Genomic DNA, 18,450 nt, shown 5'->3' on the forward strand with positions numbered 1-18,450 from the left:
AAACACTGACATCAGAAATGAAATGAACTGCTTAAGAAGAAAGAGAAACTATATAAGGATGTTGAAAACTTGACATTGAAATTAGAGCAGGAAACCCCAAATGACCTTGAATTGCAAGCACAGTATCTACAAGGACTGGAATTGACAAGGAAACAACTAAAGCAGGGGAAGAAGAAAAGGAGAAGATGGACCTTCTTCTCACTTGTGTCGCCCCTTTGGAGCAGATTCTTATGATTCGCTTCTTCATAGCCTGCCCTTTCAGGATTCTTTCAAAAGCCTTTTTTTTCCTACTGAGTCTTTTGCAGCCTCATATCATCTCCTTTCTCATTTCAATAACCAATTTCTCCTTGGACTTGTTTCTATTTATTATTCAGCTCTTCTTTTTCATTTGCAAGATTAGCCACAACACTGATTATTTTTTCATTTGCTTCTTCAAAAGATCCCACTGTGGCATTTCTTTCAGGAAGTTCTTTGTCTGAGGCATTGGCTCTAGCCATCATTTCTTCACACTCAAACTCTTCACAAAGGTTGGGGCTAGCAGCAACTCCTGGTGATACTTCCTGCATATTACATCTAGAAATAAAGGCTGGGAACAGTGACTTTAAATTGTGACTGAGAGTGTTGCAGTCACATTGTGCTTGTGAACCTCTCACATGTGACTGGCTCCCCACTGTGTACACAGAATACAGATCTGGACATCTCTTCTGCCTGATCTAACAAGGCTTTTCTGATATTCTTAACATTTTTTCCTTCCTCCAGATTCTATCATTTCACCCTCCTCTTTTTTCTTTTATACTTGGCTGATCGATTTCTTTCTCTATATAACTACTGTAGCTTCAGAAAAATATAAAATGAAACTAATCAAAACCTAGCTTCTTGCATCATTTATCATTAGGTTTTAGGAATGGACCTCAACAGATGACATCTGAGCATTCAGCCTGGAGACAGGCGTTGCATCACGGCCTCTCCCAATTTGAAGAGACTCTTGTCCAGCAGGCTAAGGCAAAGAGGCAGTCCCAAAACCAGCAAAACCAGGGAGCTGGACAGGGTACAGATTGTATTTGTCCTCAGTGTGGAAGGGATTGCCACTCTCGAATTGGCCTTCTCAGCCACACTAGATGCTGTTCCAAGTCCTCCATACACAGTGTGTTACCATAGTCTTTCGAGACTGAAGGAAGCCTAACATAAACCTGTTTTTACATATTATATATAGGGACATCTATTTCCATAAAGCCAACTATCTCATAACACATATTTAGTTCCAGGTTATTTATTTAACTGCTTTTTTTTAAAAAAAAAAAATCTGCTGCATCTATGTCCCCCAACTGAATTTCTCTAGGCAGCTTATGCTGGTCAAAATCCTCTTGTGAAGGTACATGGATGAGTTATGCTTTTGAAGGCAAACTGACACAAATTAAGAAATCACTGCAGACATTATCAACTGCACCTTGAGCCACAGAACTCAGTATGCAACAGGTAACGTCTACAGTGATGTCTTAATTTAAGGCAACACACCTCCAAATGTTACCCCATTTGCGTTATGCCAGAGTAACAAGGCAAACGGCCCATTATCCTTGCAAGAGCAGAGGAAGTATACAAAATCAGAATTAGCTAGTTCCATCTATTGTTTATCCCGGCTTCTATTTCACTGGCTACTCAACCCCACCAGTTCTGAGGGTTGTTTGCCCATCCCTTACTTGCTGATAAAAATGAGCTTTTGAATGAACCTGTGGTTTGATTTTCATATCTATCATGTGAAATATCTTGTATGAGTATCACACTTCCTTGAGGATACAGATGGAGAGCAGTCGCAACCTGCCAAACCAATGCCACCGTTGCAGTTTGCCCATTAGGTCTAGTTCCTTGCACACCACAATTGGTATCATTTATTTCATGATAGATTACACCCGTCATAAAATAGACAGCCTGTTCTATGCAACAGCAGCATTTTTGAGCCAAGACGGGGTGGGTGGGTAATACATTTAAAGGACTAATTAGCCAGTGTTTTTTTTTAAAGAAACTGGATTTGGTCAGTGGTATATTAGGTTTTAGATAAAATCCTATTTGCTTATAGCTTTTCTGCTGAAAGAAGCACTGTTAATTTCCATGGGTTCAGAAAGATATGAACAACTGGAAATATAATTAGAATTGTTTTGGAAAACACCCAAATCCTCTCACTTTAAAATGTTATAATTTATTTTAGAAATACCTCCTTCTAGGGAGGATACAATAATAATAAAGGTAATCAGTCGTTGAAGGTTTTGAAGTTTTTCTTAGTGGAGGGGAGGGGGAAAGGCTGCAAACACACTTTCCTGCAATTTAGACTCCATTGAATATTCTGGAACACATTTCTTAGCAAACATACATACTATTTCTCTGCTTAACATTACATTTAAAAATAACGATTTTTCTAGAATTTTAAAAATAAACAAATCAGTATTTAATATTCAGTTTTTTATTATAACCTAAATGATATCAATAGAAACGGTGGCAACAGATTCCTCTCCTATTCTACAAGGAGACAACAAATAGAATTGGTTTCTTGATATTTTGTAATATTTCTTCTGAACAGGCACTGTATATTTTAAAAAATCCATTCAGTGTTCATAATTTCCAAAATCACAATAAGCCTTTAGAATTTTCAGTTGGTACAGAAGGAGATTACAAGCTACCTCTGCAGATTAGGTTACTCATATGCATATGATCCAGTGTCTGTACATTATATACCAGATTAAATTCAAGATGTAGCTTCTGTTTTATGAAACCATATGAATGAAATGTTCTCCTCTTTTATATTCTACTGTGAAACCTAGTTCAAAAACCCCTTGCAGGTTACTTGCAGCACTGCTACCAGAATTAAGTCGTCTGCTCACAATTTCTCTCTCATTCACTCCAATGGAAGGTGATAGTCTCACTGATTCTTCAAAAGATTCCATATGGCCTGAACTTCAGCTGCCAACCATTTAAGATTATACACTTAGGCCTACTGGGAAGCCTCATTACCTTGGCATATAAATAAGATTATTAGCAGATTCTAGATATAACCATTTTAGTGGCTATCAACACATTCCCCTCTTAGTCACCATGAATGGTGGGAACTACCTAATTTGAGCTGTGCAAACTTCAAGTGGCTTTAAATCCTTGGATTTTTCCCAAGTGTGCATAGCTCATTCAGGACCACATGGCATTCTAAACAAAGTTTACAGGACAGGAGCATCACATTTCTTCAGATTCTGGGTCAAAACTTAAGACTGGGAATGAGCCCTTCTGATGTCATTGATGGATCAGTGGGAGGGAACAGAAGTAGGGCAAGCAAGGGCAGGAAGAGAATGGAAGTACTTTTGAGCCAGATGATTGTGGGAACCAGCACATGGTGAATTAGAGTAAATGGGCTTAAAAGGCAGATAAAATCCACACAACCTGCTAATATAGACACCTAGAGCGAGGTACTCGCTCCCCCTCCCCCCAGCAGTTGATTGGGTGACAGAGTTCTACCAGTTGCAGTGGGTGCTGCAATTTCTGACAGGGCTCACCTCTTGCATTCTTACAGGCTACATCTGATGTACTGGGTTATGTTCCACAAAGGCTTGTGCCAAACAAAACATTGTTAGTCATAAAAACGTCACGAGATGCTTTTTGTTTTCATTGCAACAGACTGAAATGGCTACTACCTTGAAAATTTCTGCCATTAATCAATTAGAGCATCTCCAACTTTATGTGCTGTGAATTGTAACCTCAGGTTACCTTAAATTTAACCTGAAGTAACAGATAAATGAAGTCCAGTACACTAAAAAGTTGAAATGGGTTCAAACAAATAAAAACATGTACTATTTCTGTCCCACTCAGAGAGAATACAGGTGTGTCTTTTATGTATCTTAGCATTTACTTTTATACATAGAGACATTTGCAACTTGGAGCAAGCAGAAAACACCCTTCCCTTCTGTACAGTGTCTGCTTCACTGTGGTTACAGTTACAGTCACAGGAATCTATATAAGGAAGATTCTGATTAAGGACACAGCAATTAAAATAAATTGTTCTTTCCATACCCTTTCACCAGGTGGGCCAGGCGGTCCATCATTGCCAGCGGTGCCCTGGAAAACAAAAATGTATTCAATGATCAAAGGAAAGTTTGCATCAAGTAAGCTAGCAGTGATACTGATTCCCCGATTCTTCCAACTTACCTTTGGACCGGGTTTTCCAGTCGGGCCCCTCGGGCCTCTTGATCCACGTGGCCCCTGCGGAGTGACAAAAGATACGGTGTGTATTACAGTACTGGGGGTCAGAACGACAACTATCTAAAGATTGCAATCAATGTAAAAAAAAAAAGGACAAGGATAAAATTAAATGGAAGGGTGGAGGGAAAAATGTGTAATACATACGGTTGGTCCTCTTTGTCCCCTTGGGCCTGGTTTGCCATGCAAGCCCTGCCAAAGAAAAGTTCACACAAATTAGTCACAGCTTTTGGCATGTGTGTGTGTGGTAGTGGTTGTTTGCCCCCTGAGAAGGGGGTTTTGCTGCTTCAAAGGGGAATGCAGAACTCTATCAGGATCAAAAGCTATACAACATGTCTTACTACCTGCTTTGCATTCAGGTTCTAATAAACAGCTTCTCCAAATACTTGTCACTGTTTGGGAAAGGCAGAATGGCATGTCACATGGAAGGCACTAAGGAGTCTCAATCGGTGCTTGTCTCATAATATTGACCCAGAAGCAAGAAGCATTTACAGAAGGGTTCTGGTAGATGGGAGGGATGAGTAAGATTTCCACTACCTGCTGGTAACACCCTGCCCTTCCATCCGGTTGTGAATCCCTCATCTTCCCTAAGAAGACTAAAATAAACTTGATTAGGGAAGTGGTAGCAAAGAATAATGGCAATGGTGGAGGAAGAATTCTTCCCTCATATACCAAACTCTCCTTCAAATGTGCATGTGACCCTGGAAGACAAGACACCAGGTGTTTCTAGAGCAATGGTTCCCAACCTTGGGTCCCCAGATGTTCTTGGACTAAAACTCCCAGAAGCCTACACAGCTAGCTGTGCTGGCCAGGATTTCTGGGAGCTGTTATCCATGAACACTTGGGGACCCAAGGTTTGGAACCACTTCTAAGCAATTAAGAATTCATTGTTTCATTTCACCACTTGGAAAAGTTACAATAATAAGTAGTGCTTTGGCAATTCCTAGATCAGGATGCTCATATGGAGTGCATATCTGCAGATAAGTGATACTTGGCTATATATCTATACTGAAGATGTAAATCTTCACTTTTTTTTTATTCTCATGAGTGAAAATAAAACAAAACAAATACTGTATTGAAATGTCCTCTTCCTGCTAGGTTAGATTATAGATTTTTGTGCATGTTTCACCTTTCGACACTCTTTTTGTGTGTGTGCAAAAAATTAAGGAAAATTCCTTTTGCTCAAAAACTTTCGTACTTTCCATTAAATAAACTGTGTAAGTTTCTTTTAAAGACAAAATAAGGTTTTATAAAATGTGAAATATAGAAACCTCTGTGTGTGTGTGTGTGTGTGTGTGTGGGAGTAATACTGATAAAAATGTGCTTGTGGTTTTGCTTTCATGTAGGGGGTAGTCTTTTAGCAGTTGATCATTTTTTTCCAGTAGGGTGTCTCAATGTGTCAAGACACTCTTTTTTGATCAGGATGAGAAAATTTGAGCCTATTCCTTCCTTCCTTAATATCTTCATATCTGAAGAGCACAATGTCAACAAAGACAAGAAGAGCCTTTACATTAGTGAGACTTAATGTTTTACCCTCCAAACTCATGGAAGGAACATTTCAACATATACCTATTTCTAATTGCCTGTGTCCATGTAATGATGGCCAAGTGGAAACTATAGGTCATGTCTTACTGTACTGTCTTTTTTATAGAGATCTACACACTAACCTCTTGAGCCCAATCATTCTCAGATATCCAGGGAGATCTGATGAATTTTACATCAGGCTACTTCCTTCTGATCAAGACTCCCTTATTACATGCTCTGCAGCAAAATTTTGTGCAGCAGCAATGGCACAGCGCTCCCTTATAGTCTCCTGAGTTCACAGGTAGACTGGTTTTAACATGGGGGTGGTTTACTGTCAAGCGTAGAGAAATGTTGTGGCCCCAACCAAAGGGAGGACATATTTATATTTTAACCATATAATATGTTTTATGAACTGGCTGTACACCTTTTAAAATTGCATTTTGTGTACTTTAACCACATAACATGTTTTATGAACTGATTTTATATTTTTAAACTGCATTTTGTATATTTTAGCCACATATGTTTTATGAATTGGTTGTACATTTTTAAACTGCATTTTGTATATTTTAATCATAATTATGTTTTATGAGCTGGTCACCTGACCGTAATAAATTCATTCATTCATTCATTCATCCTTCCTTAAACTCTTATCTGTATGCACAATGTGACTAACATATGTTTCAATGGGGCCAAAATACATCTTATTATGGGCAGGAGCGTAGCCTACATGGTTCCAGTTTTATGCCTCTCACTGCTTAAGCAGCTGAGGGGCGAGGGAAGCAATACCTGTTTCATTCCCCCCTTGGCATCTTAGCATTTAAAAATTTTGTGACACATTTTACTGATCATAAGCCTTGGGTCAGGGACTATCCTGTTTGTATCAATTGTATGTAAGCTGCTCTGGGAGTCTGGTTGAGGAGCAAGATAAAAAATGGTTTTAATAAACAAATGGATGATCTGAACATCACTTCACATTCAAAATTCTAAGCAAGAAATAACTGCTGGATTGCTCAGTGGTTTAGGTCTCCTGCTGTGGGGCCAGAGGTTGGTAGTTTGATTTGCCACTGTGCCTCCTTGACAGGGGCAGGACTCGATGATCCGTAGGGTCCCTTCTAGTAATGCAGTTCTAAGATTATTATAACATGTCTGCAGCTCAGCTAAAACAATTCTTGGAGAAAAAGAACGAAGTAAAGAAACTTGCAAGGATGCTGGAACTACAATTGCCTAATGTTAATTTCATATTTGAAGTGGGGAATTTGCTGGCCGGTTTTTGAATTAAATAAAACAGAGTGGTGGGCAGAGCCATAAAATACATTACTTGAATTTTACTTAATGACACACTAAGCTGCCATCAAACACAATTTTCAAGCCATCTCTTTTCCCCTTTGATAACTTCATCCCATTTCTACCACAAGTAATCAGCCACATCCAGTTGAGCTTTATGGATAGTGATGCAGTGACCTTCTAAGAGCCTCCGCATTACAGATTCGGCCCCCCCCCCCATCTTCAACTAAACAAAGATGCTACATCTTGACTTTTTATGTTCATTTAAATATGTATTCTTTTGCATCCTTTTTATAGTCTTGCTTGTTCAATTGGAGACTGGTGTGTGTGTGTGTCTGTGTCTGTGTGTTTGTGTCTGTGTCTGTGTCTGTGTGTCTGTGTGTCTGTGTGTCTGTGTGTGTCTTTGGTAAATAAAAATACTGAATTAAAATGTATAATAGATTGAAGAAAAAAATCCCTTGAGAATAAACTGCAATCTTGGTTGATAATTCATAGGCAAGAGAAAGAACTGTCAGTAGTTTAGGGGTTTTTTTTTTGCCTGTCTGTTTTCTCACCAAATGCTGCACCTGAGAGAACTGAGGGAAAGGGGGCTATCAGCCTGCCCTGTACAGATGGTTCCAAGCAGCCCTTATTTACTTTTCCATATACTGGACTTATTTACGTCCTGATTTTTGACATTGATTTACAATGCAAAATTATGAAGAGACTGGATAGGTGGGTCTCCTCCATTGTTCTTTCTGTCAGGCAATGGGCAGGTTTATAGATCATCCTTTGATCACTGCAGTGTATAGGAATGAATTACATTTTTGAAGGGATCTTCAGTTATATTGCCACCTTCATTTTACTGCTCTTCACATTAAAAACAAACACTTTTGAATGAAGTCAGGGCCATGCTACATAAACTATTAAAATGTCTACATCGAACATACGGGCTTTCAAAAATGTACACAGCATTACCTGTGGCTAATCATCATCAGAACCACAGCAAACGCTAAGGGGAAATGCTGCTCCTTCCCTCCCCTGTTGCAGCCTCCTCTCTAAAGCTGGTATTTGCTTCAGGGAGAAATTCACACCACACCTAATACTATTGCCATTATTTATTAGGCCCTCTCCCAATGTCACTATTTTCACTTTTAAAACCTGCATTTTAAATGTTCAGATGCATTCAACATATGTCCTTGGTCCCTAGATTAGCCCTCCTGCTGAGTATTAGTCTCTCTCACACAAACAAAATTAAATTATGAATGTGACAATAAGGGGTGAGATTCTCACAGCCTGTTGCTCTTGACAAGAAACCAGTTATTCTTTCCTGTCATAAAGAGTTTTCTGTGGACTAGCTCCTTCCCCAAACTCTGAGAAATCTTGTGGGATTCCTTGAAAGTTTCATGGTAATTTCTTATGGAGGAAATGCCAAGTTGCACTGGATTGTTATAATTCTTGTGCAAAATGCCACCTTCCCTTCCCTCAATTCATTGGAAAGAGCATTAAGCAAAAACTAATGGGAGACATGTTTCAAGAGGAACAATTTGGGCAATACTACCAGAGATGGAATGGAAACCTACATTTCTGACTTGAATCTGCAGGCCCCATTTTGAAACTTTCTTTTGGCATGTACATCTCAGACAACTAAGTTATGCGTTTTTCAGTGTGGGGAAAATACTGCATAATCCTTTCGAGCTACTATCTTTCCATTATTTGAGTGTTTTCGGACTCAGATACACACAATATTTTTAGAGCAGGCAGGAACCAATGCTGGAAGTCCACTTTTGAACTTCCATTGCAAAAATTAGTGCAAGTTACATGGTTTTCCTTTCCTACAATAGTTCCCTTTTTACCCCCCAAAGACTGGTCTGATGGTCTGGGAAACACCTTGCAGCTGGACTTTCAGGTGGCTTCAATAGCTAGAAAAGCAAGGGGAAGGGAAGAAGGTTCTCCCACCGCAATTCTAGCACCATGTTGGATTGGAACCATTCTGTAGCTGATACATTCCCATTCTTGCCCTTTAAATCACCCTAGCAATGAATTTACGTAATACTGTAATAGAGAATACATAAGGAAAAGTACTGTATCATACCCTTGCACCTTTCTCTCCGTTTGCACCTGGGAATCCTGGGAACCCAGTAGAGCCCTGAAAAGGAACAATAATAACAAGAACAAAGATGTAGAGTTTTACTAAAAATGCCATGATTGGAGAGCAACAGATACCTTATAGTCTATACATACCATGTAGATTATAATGAGGATGCTCATCATTTCAGTGGGACTACATACTACCCCTTTTTAAGTACAAGGTAAGCTGTTCGGCCAAGCCCAATAGTAATACTAGTAAATAAGTGATTACACCTTAACTTTAATATCATGGTTCAGTGTTTGCATAGGAAGCCACGTATGAAGCTTTCAGCACACAAACATGGGAAGGTGCCTTATACCAAGTCAGGCAATTGGGCTGTTTAGCACAGAATTATCTACTCCGAGTGACAACACAGCTCCCCAGGTTTTTAGATGGGGTGTTTCCCAGTTCTGTCTGGAGATGGCAAGGAGCAAACCTGGGACTTTGTGCAAGCAAAGCACATGCCCTTCTATTGGGGTGCAGATAAATCATATTAAGTACAGTACACTGTAATATATGAGACAATATAAACATTGTTGCAAATATGGTTACTGACAGTTGACTTCTTGATAGCTTACCATTATACTTCAAGTCCAGAATGCATTAAAAACATTAATAGAGGTATCATTTCATGACAAATACATTATCATCAATAGGAACAAGGTACGGAATCACAGAACAGCCATGGATCAAAAAAAAAAAAAAAAGCAAATGTAGACATCTGTCATCATCAATCTGTACCATCTGGACAACAAAGAGCAGTAGGTACTTAACATAAAAGTGTTTTTAGGAAGTAAACAAACCAAACCCAAAGTAGAAGGCAGAAAGCCTTTCATAAAATTTCTGAATATATGGAATGACCTTGTAGCAAATTGGTTAGTGAGCTCAGTACTATCGAATCCAGAGGTGGGGAAAGTGTGACTGTCTAGATGTTGGTGAACAGACTCCAATTTCTATAAGATCTAGCCAGCACAGCTAAGGTCTGCTAAATTCTGACGGGATCTGTAGCCCAGGTACCTCTGGAGAGTTTAATGTTCCCCACTTCTAATCTACTCCAAACGAGAGCTTCCAAGGTTCTCCTTGCCCTTTCATCTGAGATCCTTTTCACTTGAGATGCTTCAAATTAAAGATCAAGTAAATGAGTGATGTGCTCTGATGTCAAAAGTGTGAGTATGCCAAGAGAAGAGATTATCTCCTGTCCACCCAATACAAAGAACCTGCTTTGCTCACCTTATACTTGAGCTTTGGGGAAGGAATTTATATCACAGTGTGTGTTTTTTGTGGGGGGAAGGGGGTCCCTGGGCCCTCAGAGCTTGCCCCCAGCTGCTTTAGGAGATGGGAGTGACTACATACATTGATCTTGCTGCAATGTTAAATCATCCAGGCTGATCTTCCCACAGCAGTGTTGCTCTGATTCCAAGAGGGGTGTTACCAGCCTGGGGTGGGGGTGGGTTGGGGAGGCACAACACAAGTTACTTGGGTGTTGCACAAACCTTTTCACATTACTTCTACAGTGCAAGACCAGTTTCCGTGTCACAAACATAATGTGTGATTGAAGAAGTGTGTTACACAACTACAATATTTCTTCCAATGCCTTGCTGTGAGTAGTGTCTATCACCTGAGGTGACTGTGTCACTCTGCCTATCTCTGTTGGCATGTTATCACACTCCAGCCAGGGACTCAATAGCTCCAACCAGATTGCTACCCTGATTGGTTGCAGAATGTTTACAGGGCGCTGTGGCCTTAGTGCCTAGCCCTTCCCAAGATACCAGAATGTATACAGAAACCACAATGATGATGTCAACCCTTGGAGTTGGGGACGATCCCTGGGAGAATGGCAGGAACTAGTCTACCCCAGGCAGATGAAGGGTATAAAAGCAACTATGCTGCCAGAGAAGACAGAAGCTCAACAGAAGACTAAGAGAGGAGGATAGTTGCCAATTGGAGAAAGTGCAGGTGCCCAAGAAGAGAGAACCAGTCGCTCCAGGGACAATAAGTACCCCTATGCCAAAGGAGGGGGTGAGTGCCCCAGTGATGGAAAGGGAGATAGATGCTTCTGTGGCAGAGGGGGAAAGAAGTTGCCTTATACCGGAGTAGAAGGGAATCCTGTCCAAGAGGGGAAACCCAACACCAGGAAGCTAGGGGAACAGAAGGATGAAGGGGAGAAGTGAGACATTCTGGGGATAAAATCTGGCAAAATGCCTGGGAAGCATGGCCAGGGAATTACTGGGCTGAGGAACCTCCTTGGGAGGAAGATCACGGTGAATGACACTACATATATAAAGAAGATCCATGGTGAGAGGTCTTGGTCCAATTCTGGGTGCCCAAAGGGGAGGTCTGTAGATATGAATATAAACCACCCCCTGATCTTATTATTGGGAGTAAGAGAGAGAAAGGAAAAGAAGGAATGGAAAAAGGAGGGTGCCTTGATCTCCTCCACACATAAACACTGGGAAAGAAGGGGATGTTGCAAGTACTAATGCACTGAGGTAAAGGAACAAGTGATCCTGGGCAAGGAGCCCCAACATACCTGCCCTTCCTGTGGGCATACCACCCAATGATCTGAGGGATACATCCTAGAGAGAGAAAACTTGAGTGTTGGACTGGACTAGTTGAATGGACCAGAGACTAGTGAAGGGAACTGAAGCACCCCGAGATACTTTTACCCCCTTAGTGAACAGAACCAGAGAACGACCGTGCAATAGAAAGGATGTGGGACTGGTATTTGGAACAGAAACCTCTGTTTGCAAGCAGTTGTTATCCTTTCTCCCTGTCTAAGTTTCAATAAATCTTGTGGAGTTTGATCCCTTGCCTACTCACTGTGTGGAGAAAAGGGTGGAAAGCAGGAACCTTGCTGAAGCTGCCAGGGCTGGCAGGGCCAACTCTAACAACAGGGTTGGCTCTCCTCCTCCTCAAAGGGTTACAGATGACACTGTGAAAGATCACTTAGTATGCTTTTTTTATTGCCTACTGCATCTCCTGGGTATGAACTTCATGCAACTTCTCATTTCTCTCCCACTCTGTTCCCTTTCCCTCTGATTCGTTATCATGAATTTCTGGAATACAGACCAGAAGTATTTGTCATTGTGTATGTTTGATATAGAGAGGACTAGAGAACACAAAGGGCCACAGGCTAGATGCAGTTTACCTTCCAGACCCTGGAGATTAAAATCAAAGGATGTATTTGCTTACACTGTGAGCATGTTTTGTATATATCTTCCAAAGGCCCTCTACGGGAGGCTATTGTGATTACTCATTTCTGGATGCATGTATTGCACACACTCAGGAAGAAAAAAAAAAAAGAGAGAGAGAGAGAATGAAAGCCCTACAACTTGTATAACAGATATAACTGTAGGAAGAGTAGTGGGTCGCAAATAATGTGGGGTTTTTGTTTTAGTTTTTCATGAAAGAAGTTACAGCCACTACTGCTAAACTTTGCTGCTCCTCCAAAAGAAATAACCCCCCACAATGAAATTCCAGGGACTAATTTAATTCCCCCCTAATAAACTGAGATCGACTGACTGAACCACCCATATGGCATAGAAGACCAGATCTCTGGGTGCCACTGGCTGAGACTCTCCGCATGAAGATTTCTAATCTTCTTTCTCTGTCCTGCACAAAATGAAGAGTAGGTAGGTTGGCAGGTGGGGGAGCTGTAGAAAATTGGGTGGTACCTTCCCTTTAAAAGCACTGTTTTGCTGTTTAAAGGGGCACACTCTCAGTTTATCTTGCTTGTGGACAGTTTTCTGCTTTTTCTGGGGTTGTTCCAGAAATAAGCATTTCCTTAATGCCTGGCTTAAATGGATTGTTGTACCTTACTGTTTTGAATGTGTGCTATTCATTTGATCCTTTTAGTATTTGTATACTCACTTTTTTTAGCTTTAAATGTTGTCTTTTAATGAGGCAAGCCACTTTGGGTCCTTTTTAAGGAGAAAGGTAGGGTAAAAAACGTTTTAAATAAATAAATAAATAATAAAAACAAGCACTGTGCTTTTGAACTATAGTTCTCAGAATATCCACTAGCTGGGTAAGCATGTAACTACTCAGAAGGAAGCCAGATGAGGAGACAAAATGGCTGTTTCTATGGAAAAGTGCGGAGATCTCCCTCATTGCAAATGTGAAATATAACCATTTATATATGGATTTGGCAATTATATAAAGATAGCCAATGAATTCCATATGTATAGCAAAGTCCCGTATATAGTGTCCCTCAATGAACCATGGAAAGACAGCCATTGTCTGAGAAGCACAGAGACACTATCTTCCCTACCATTAGCAAAGGTATGCTAAAACAATAAAATACTGAGGCTTCATCCTAAAGGAATACCAAAGAGAAATCCTGAGAAAGGAATTTCAAAAGGAAGTTCAAAGGAATAACAATTTAAATGGCTCATTTTACGGCCCTTTGTGTGTTTCCTATATAGCTATGTTCTGTAGACTGTCTTTACACACATTCCCCGTTAGCTCTCAATACTGGCCAAGACTGAATAAACACTCTCCTAAACCTTCAATGCACATTACAAATTCTTAAGGGAAAATTTTTCCACAAAAGTGCCAGATGTTGGTGGGAAAGCTGACGATGTGGACATTTTTGGGGTTGATGGGGACACTCCAAAAAAGAACAGAGGCAACATAAAGTCCACAGCCTATGTAGTGCCCATCTCTGATTCAAGGAAAGGTGTGCAGGACAAGGAACTTGTGGCAAGCACAAAGTGGCCCAGAGGAATAAGGTACAAAAAAAGAGCTTGTGTTATGTATGACACAGAGGTGGATGGATGCTAGCAGAAAATCAAGAAGAGATGGGCTAAGAGAATTTGCTGCCTGAGGCAGTAAGGCAAGGGCATTGTATTCAAAGCCAACCAAGTTCGTTTGTTAGAAAATTCCATAAATTAATAGCTAACAATTTGTTGCCTTAAATGACACACAAAGTCTGTAGCCTGAGGCCATTCCTTTGCCAGTTCTGAAAGCATTTTTATATTTAATGGAGGGGGGCAAGATTATGGCCACTTCAGGAATTCATCTCATACTTCTAATTGTTGCTGGTGGAGCTAAGAACCTCAAATGAGTTTACACTCACACAACTCTGGCATTGTCGCTACTCAATACAGAAGAGTTGTAATACAGGCAGGGCTATATCTCAAATCATAGCTCAGCTTTCAGGATGCTTTAGTGCCCGTATACTTTTGAAGAGTGAAAGCTCTTGAAAATATTAAACATGAACTTGCAAACTAATTTCAATTTTAACATAATGAAGATTTAGCTTAGCAAAATTCACACTGACATCTCTGTTTCAAGGGGAAAAGGCCACAGATTTTCTTTGAAGTACATCGTTTGTATGCATATTCTGAATAATGTAAGGTCTCTTTGATCTTAAGAAATTGCCAAACAGAGTTTTGAAGCAATGACAGGGAGGAAAAAAAGATGGAAATCTCAGACGTTTAGGATAAAAAGGCAGGTGCATCAAAGCCCTATTTTTGAAGATGGTAATATTCATGATGAATAGTTTCCTCAGCAGTAATCATGAACCACATTAACAGACTACTAACTAAAATAAATAAATAAAATGAAGATTTAACCCTTGCTAAATGAAGCAAGTTCAGAATAAACATGGGTTTGCAATACTAAAAAGGGCTAAAAAGTTTGTTATCTGTCCCAAGATATTTTTAAAAGTACTAGCAGCCTTACATAATGTAAATTAAGACACACATTGTACATACGAGTATATGAACAGAAAACACCAGACAGTTGATTTAAGTGTAAATTTTAGCAAAAGCTAGTATCTATCTTAATCTTCACTGTGCTGTCAACAGATGTAAAAGTGGCTTCTTAATAATCACAGCTAGCACAGAAAAGGTTCGCACGAGTAAATCATGTTCCCATCTCACAATACCTTTCCGCCCATTTGATTATTAGATCCGTCACCCGAGGAAGTAAATATATGTAACATTTGGACATCATCACAAATGTTACATTACTGTGTCTGGCTGTTCTGCATTTACATTACATTGATGCTCTAGGTATCACGTTTTAGTGTTATGAACTACAGTTGTAAACAATAACATTCAATTGATGCAAATTACCTCCCACACTGATTACAATGCGTGACAGTATCATACATCATGAGAAGATAAGATCTACTGGAAAAGATAATACTGCTGCAAAAATTGATCAAGACAGCAAGAAAAGAACACGCCATAACATAAGATATATTAATTAATTAAATGAAGGAAGCCACAGCCTTGATTTTTAAGTTCTAAGGGGGGGCAGTTAGCAATAGGAACTTTTGAAGATAACTAATCTGAAGGGCTGTCATTTTTTGGAAACACATAACAATGATAACGACAACAGCCCCCAGCTCAAGTGGCAACATCTTGCTTAGGGTATTTGCTTTCTAATAATACACGTTTAGAGAGCTAATTTACCTTTGGCCCTTGTCTTCCAGGATATCCTGGCAATCCGGGAACACCAAGTTTACCCTGCAGTTAAAAAAAAAAAAGCATTTTATTCATAAACAGTTTTACAGGGTTCTGGTATACATTCCGTACTACATTCCCTCTAGAAAAATGAACACTTGTGTATTTTTTTTCTAATTAGGTCTGAAGTTTTTGCATGTTTGTGTTGAACACAAACACAGATGCACACACAGAAGCACACTGAGGTAAGAGCTAGGAGAAGATTGTGACCATGGCCGTGTAGGGAGGCTTCCATTTGGCAGGGATGGGGACTCAGGTTGCAGGACTCACTGTCAAATCGGACTTAAGTCGCACCCGCTACTCGACTTGGTTTTTTTGTTTTCCAATGATGTGGACTCATGACTCAGAACCCACATCCACCTCCTCCTTTGCTTCGGGGGGGGGAAGCTTATTTTTAATAGAGACTCAGATTTGGGACTTCGGACTTGGGATGTGGTACCAAAGACTCAGACTTGGACTTGGGACTTGGACCCAAAGACGTGCCAACATCCCTGCCATTTGGCCACCATCCCAACCAGCCATCTTATTCAAGGTTGCTGGGAGGGGGAACTGAATAGCTAATAAAAGGTAACTGGAGAAGGAGAAGGCCAAAATCTCCTCCACTTCCAGTGAGTCTGATTAAGATCACTGATCTCCTGGTGGCAGTAGACTCATGGCGTTCTGGGTGGCCAGGGTATGTATGTATGTATGTATGTATGTATGTATGTATGTATGTATGTATGTATGTATGTATGTATGTATGTATGTATGTATGTATGTATGTATGTATGTATTGAAAAAAAAGTGTATAACAAAACTGTCCTGCTCAAACCTGTGCAATTCAAGGGAGAAGTGTATCTCCAAAAGATAAAACATGAAACGATCCAGATATAAACATAATCTTTTGAAAAGAATATGCTGCTGCATACCCAGTGGCCTTTACTACATGATGATTTCTCATTTCATTATATTCTGAAAACAAAACACCTTTCTAGTATTATTTCTCAAACATTTATCTGCAATATTTTTTTCTCATTTATTGACATAGTGAATCAATTCAAATAATTACAGGTTGGAGGCAAAGCACACTTCTAGTTTTGTGATCACAGGTGGGTTTTTTTTACCTCACTCTAAAGCTATTCTTCCAGAAGAGTTGAGAACAACTGAAGACTTTCTTTGCAAGATGCTCATCTAATTCTAATGCACAATAATGAGAAAGTACATTTCCCCCTATTTTGCAAGACAGTAACATAATATCTGTCCATATCAATGAGAAATCTTACATACTATACACAGGAACATTGTAAGCCACCCAGAGACTACTTTGGCACTATGAGGTTGTATATATGTCCAAACAACAACAGTTGTAATTAAAGAAAATTGCAAGAGATGCTGCCTTTGCACAGAGTTTTTAAAAATTAGAAGCATGAGGTCATTTGCTTGCATAATTTCAATCAATCAACCAGATTCTGTACTTGATGTATGTGTGTTATGCTTTACATACTAGTCTTTAGCAGATATAATGCACAAATTGCAAAAGCTTCATTAGAGAAAGAAAACAAAAACTTAAACACCTCCTGTCCTTTATATTGTTCTCACTCCTGGAGATTAAGAATCTCTTACAGGCCTGTAATTCCTCAACAGACTGTCTTAATTGACACAGTCTGTCTCATTAAAAAAAAAATAGGGCAATTTTGTGAGAATTCTTCACATCCCCACTTTTGTTTACTTGAATGAGAACATTTGGGCATGTGGATCTTCTCTGGATAATAATGCTTATTTCTTTTGCTGTGTTTATATTTTAGCTGAAAAGAAAATCCATACAACAAATTAAAGAATAATGCTAGAAATATTTTTTTTCTTTCTCTCACACTTCTTTGGACCCATCTTGTACCAATCGTAATATTATACTGATAGGCCAGACTAAGATGTTCAGTCTGTGTTTGGGGTGGGTGAAAGATAATGCTTGTATGGTCTTACTTAAATGGAACTAGAATTTAAACCGAATTCAGTGATGACACTCCAATTATGCTTCCATTCATCCATAATTATAACATTGCCTTCCTTGATTCATGACCTTGTTAACAGCTGGCAAGATGTCTTGCAACATCGTAGGGTCATTAATTCCAAAATAGCTCCCAACAGTTAAATGAATTTGAAAGGAACACTTTCTGGAATGAATGATCTCACTTGGTAAGTATTTTTTATGATAGCTTATAAAGGTCACTAGCATCATAAACACAGTAGTTTCCTTTCTTCATTCTGTTCCATAAATTGCTCTTCCACAGAGGGGCAGGTGAGTAAAACACAGAAGGGGAATCAAGTCGGGGAAAACCTGTTTTTAAAAAAATCCTTCATAACAAATACAAAGCAGTCAAGCAGGGACGTGTTTGAACAAAGACCTATTTCCAAAACTAGTTTGTATCATTAAAGGATGGGGGACACACTGGAAAGTAATGGCCAAGATCCTGTTGCTTGGTAGAGTAAATCATACTAGAGTAGGTTCATCGAATCAATAGGGATTTGATAAGTCAACTCAAGTTCCATTGATTCAAATGGGCCTATTCTATTTGTGGTTTATTTTAGTGCAGTAAGTTACATTTAGAGTAGGCCCATTTTATTAAATGAAACTTATAAAGGAGTTGACTCACCAAATCCCTGGTGATTCAATGGGCCTACTTTAGTGCAATTTATTACTGGATTTCAGCCAATATGTGAGGGTGGATATACTTAACTAGCTCCCATACTTTCAAATAAAGATAATTCAAGCCAAGACCAAACAGTTAAGGTCTGAAGGCTAAAGATCACCTCACTCCATTAAGATTTTCAAGGATGAAAATGCTTTCC

The 18,450-nt window shown here is 39.5% G+C and overlaps 1 protein-coding gene across 5 annotated transcripts in view; it reads right to left on the reverse strand.

Annotated features, from left to right (window-relative positions):
- Positions 1–18,450, reverse strand: part of COL11A1 (collagen type XI alpha 1 chain) — a 280,302-nt gene that overhangs the window by 98,955 nt on the left and 162,897 nt on the right. For all 5 annotated transcript variants that reach the window (XM_072998040.2, XM_072998042.2, XM_020788718.3 and 2 more), the window contains 5 exons: positions 15,574–15,627; positions 9,116–9,169; positions 4,381–4,425; positions 4,183–4,236; positions 4,048–4,092 (listed from right to left, as the gene is read on the reverse strand). In XM_072998040.2, coding sequence (XP_072854141.2) covers positions 4,048–4,092; positions 4,183–4,236; positions 4,381–4,425; positions 9,116–9,169; positions 15,574–15,627 — 252 coding nt within the window. The remainder of the gene's footprint in view (positions 1–4,047; positions 4,093–4,182; positions 4,237–4,380; positions 4,426–9,115; positions 9,170–15,573; positions 15,628–18,450) is intronic.

This window comes from Pogona vitticeps, chromosome 4, assembly GCF_051106095.1.
Source record: "Pogona vitticeps strain Pit_001003342236 chromosome 4, PviZW2.1, whole genome shotgun sequence".
Lineage (NCBI taxonomy): Eukaryota > Metazoa > Chordata > Lepidosauria > Squamata > Agamidae > Pogona > Pogona vitticeps.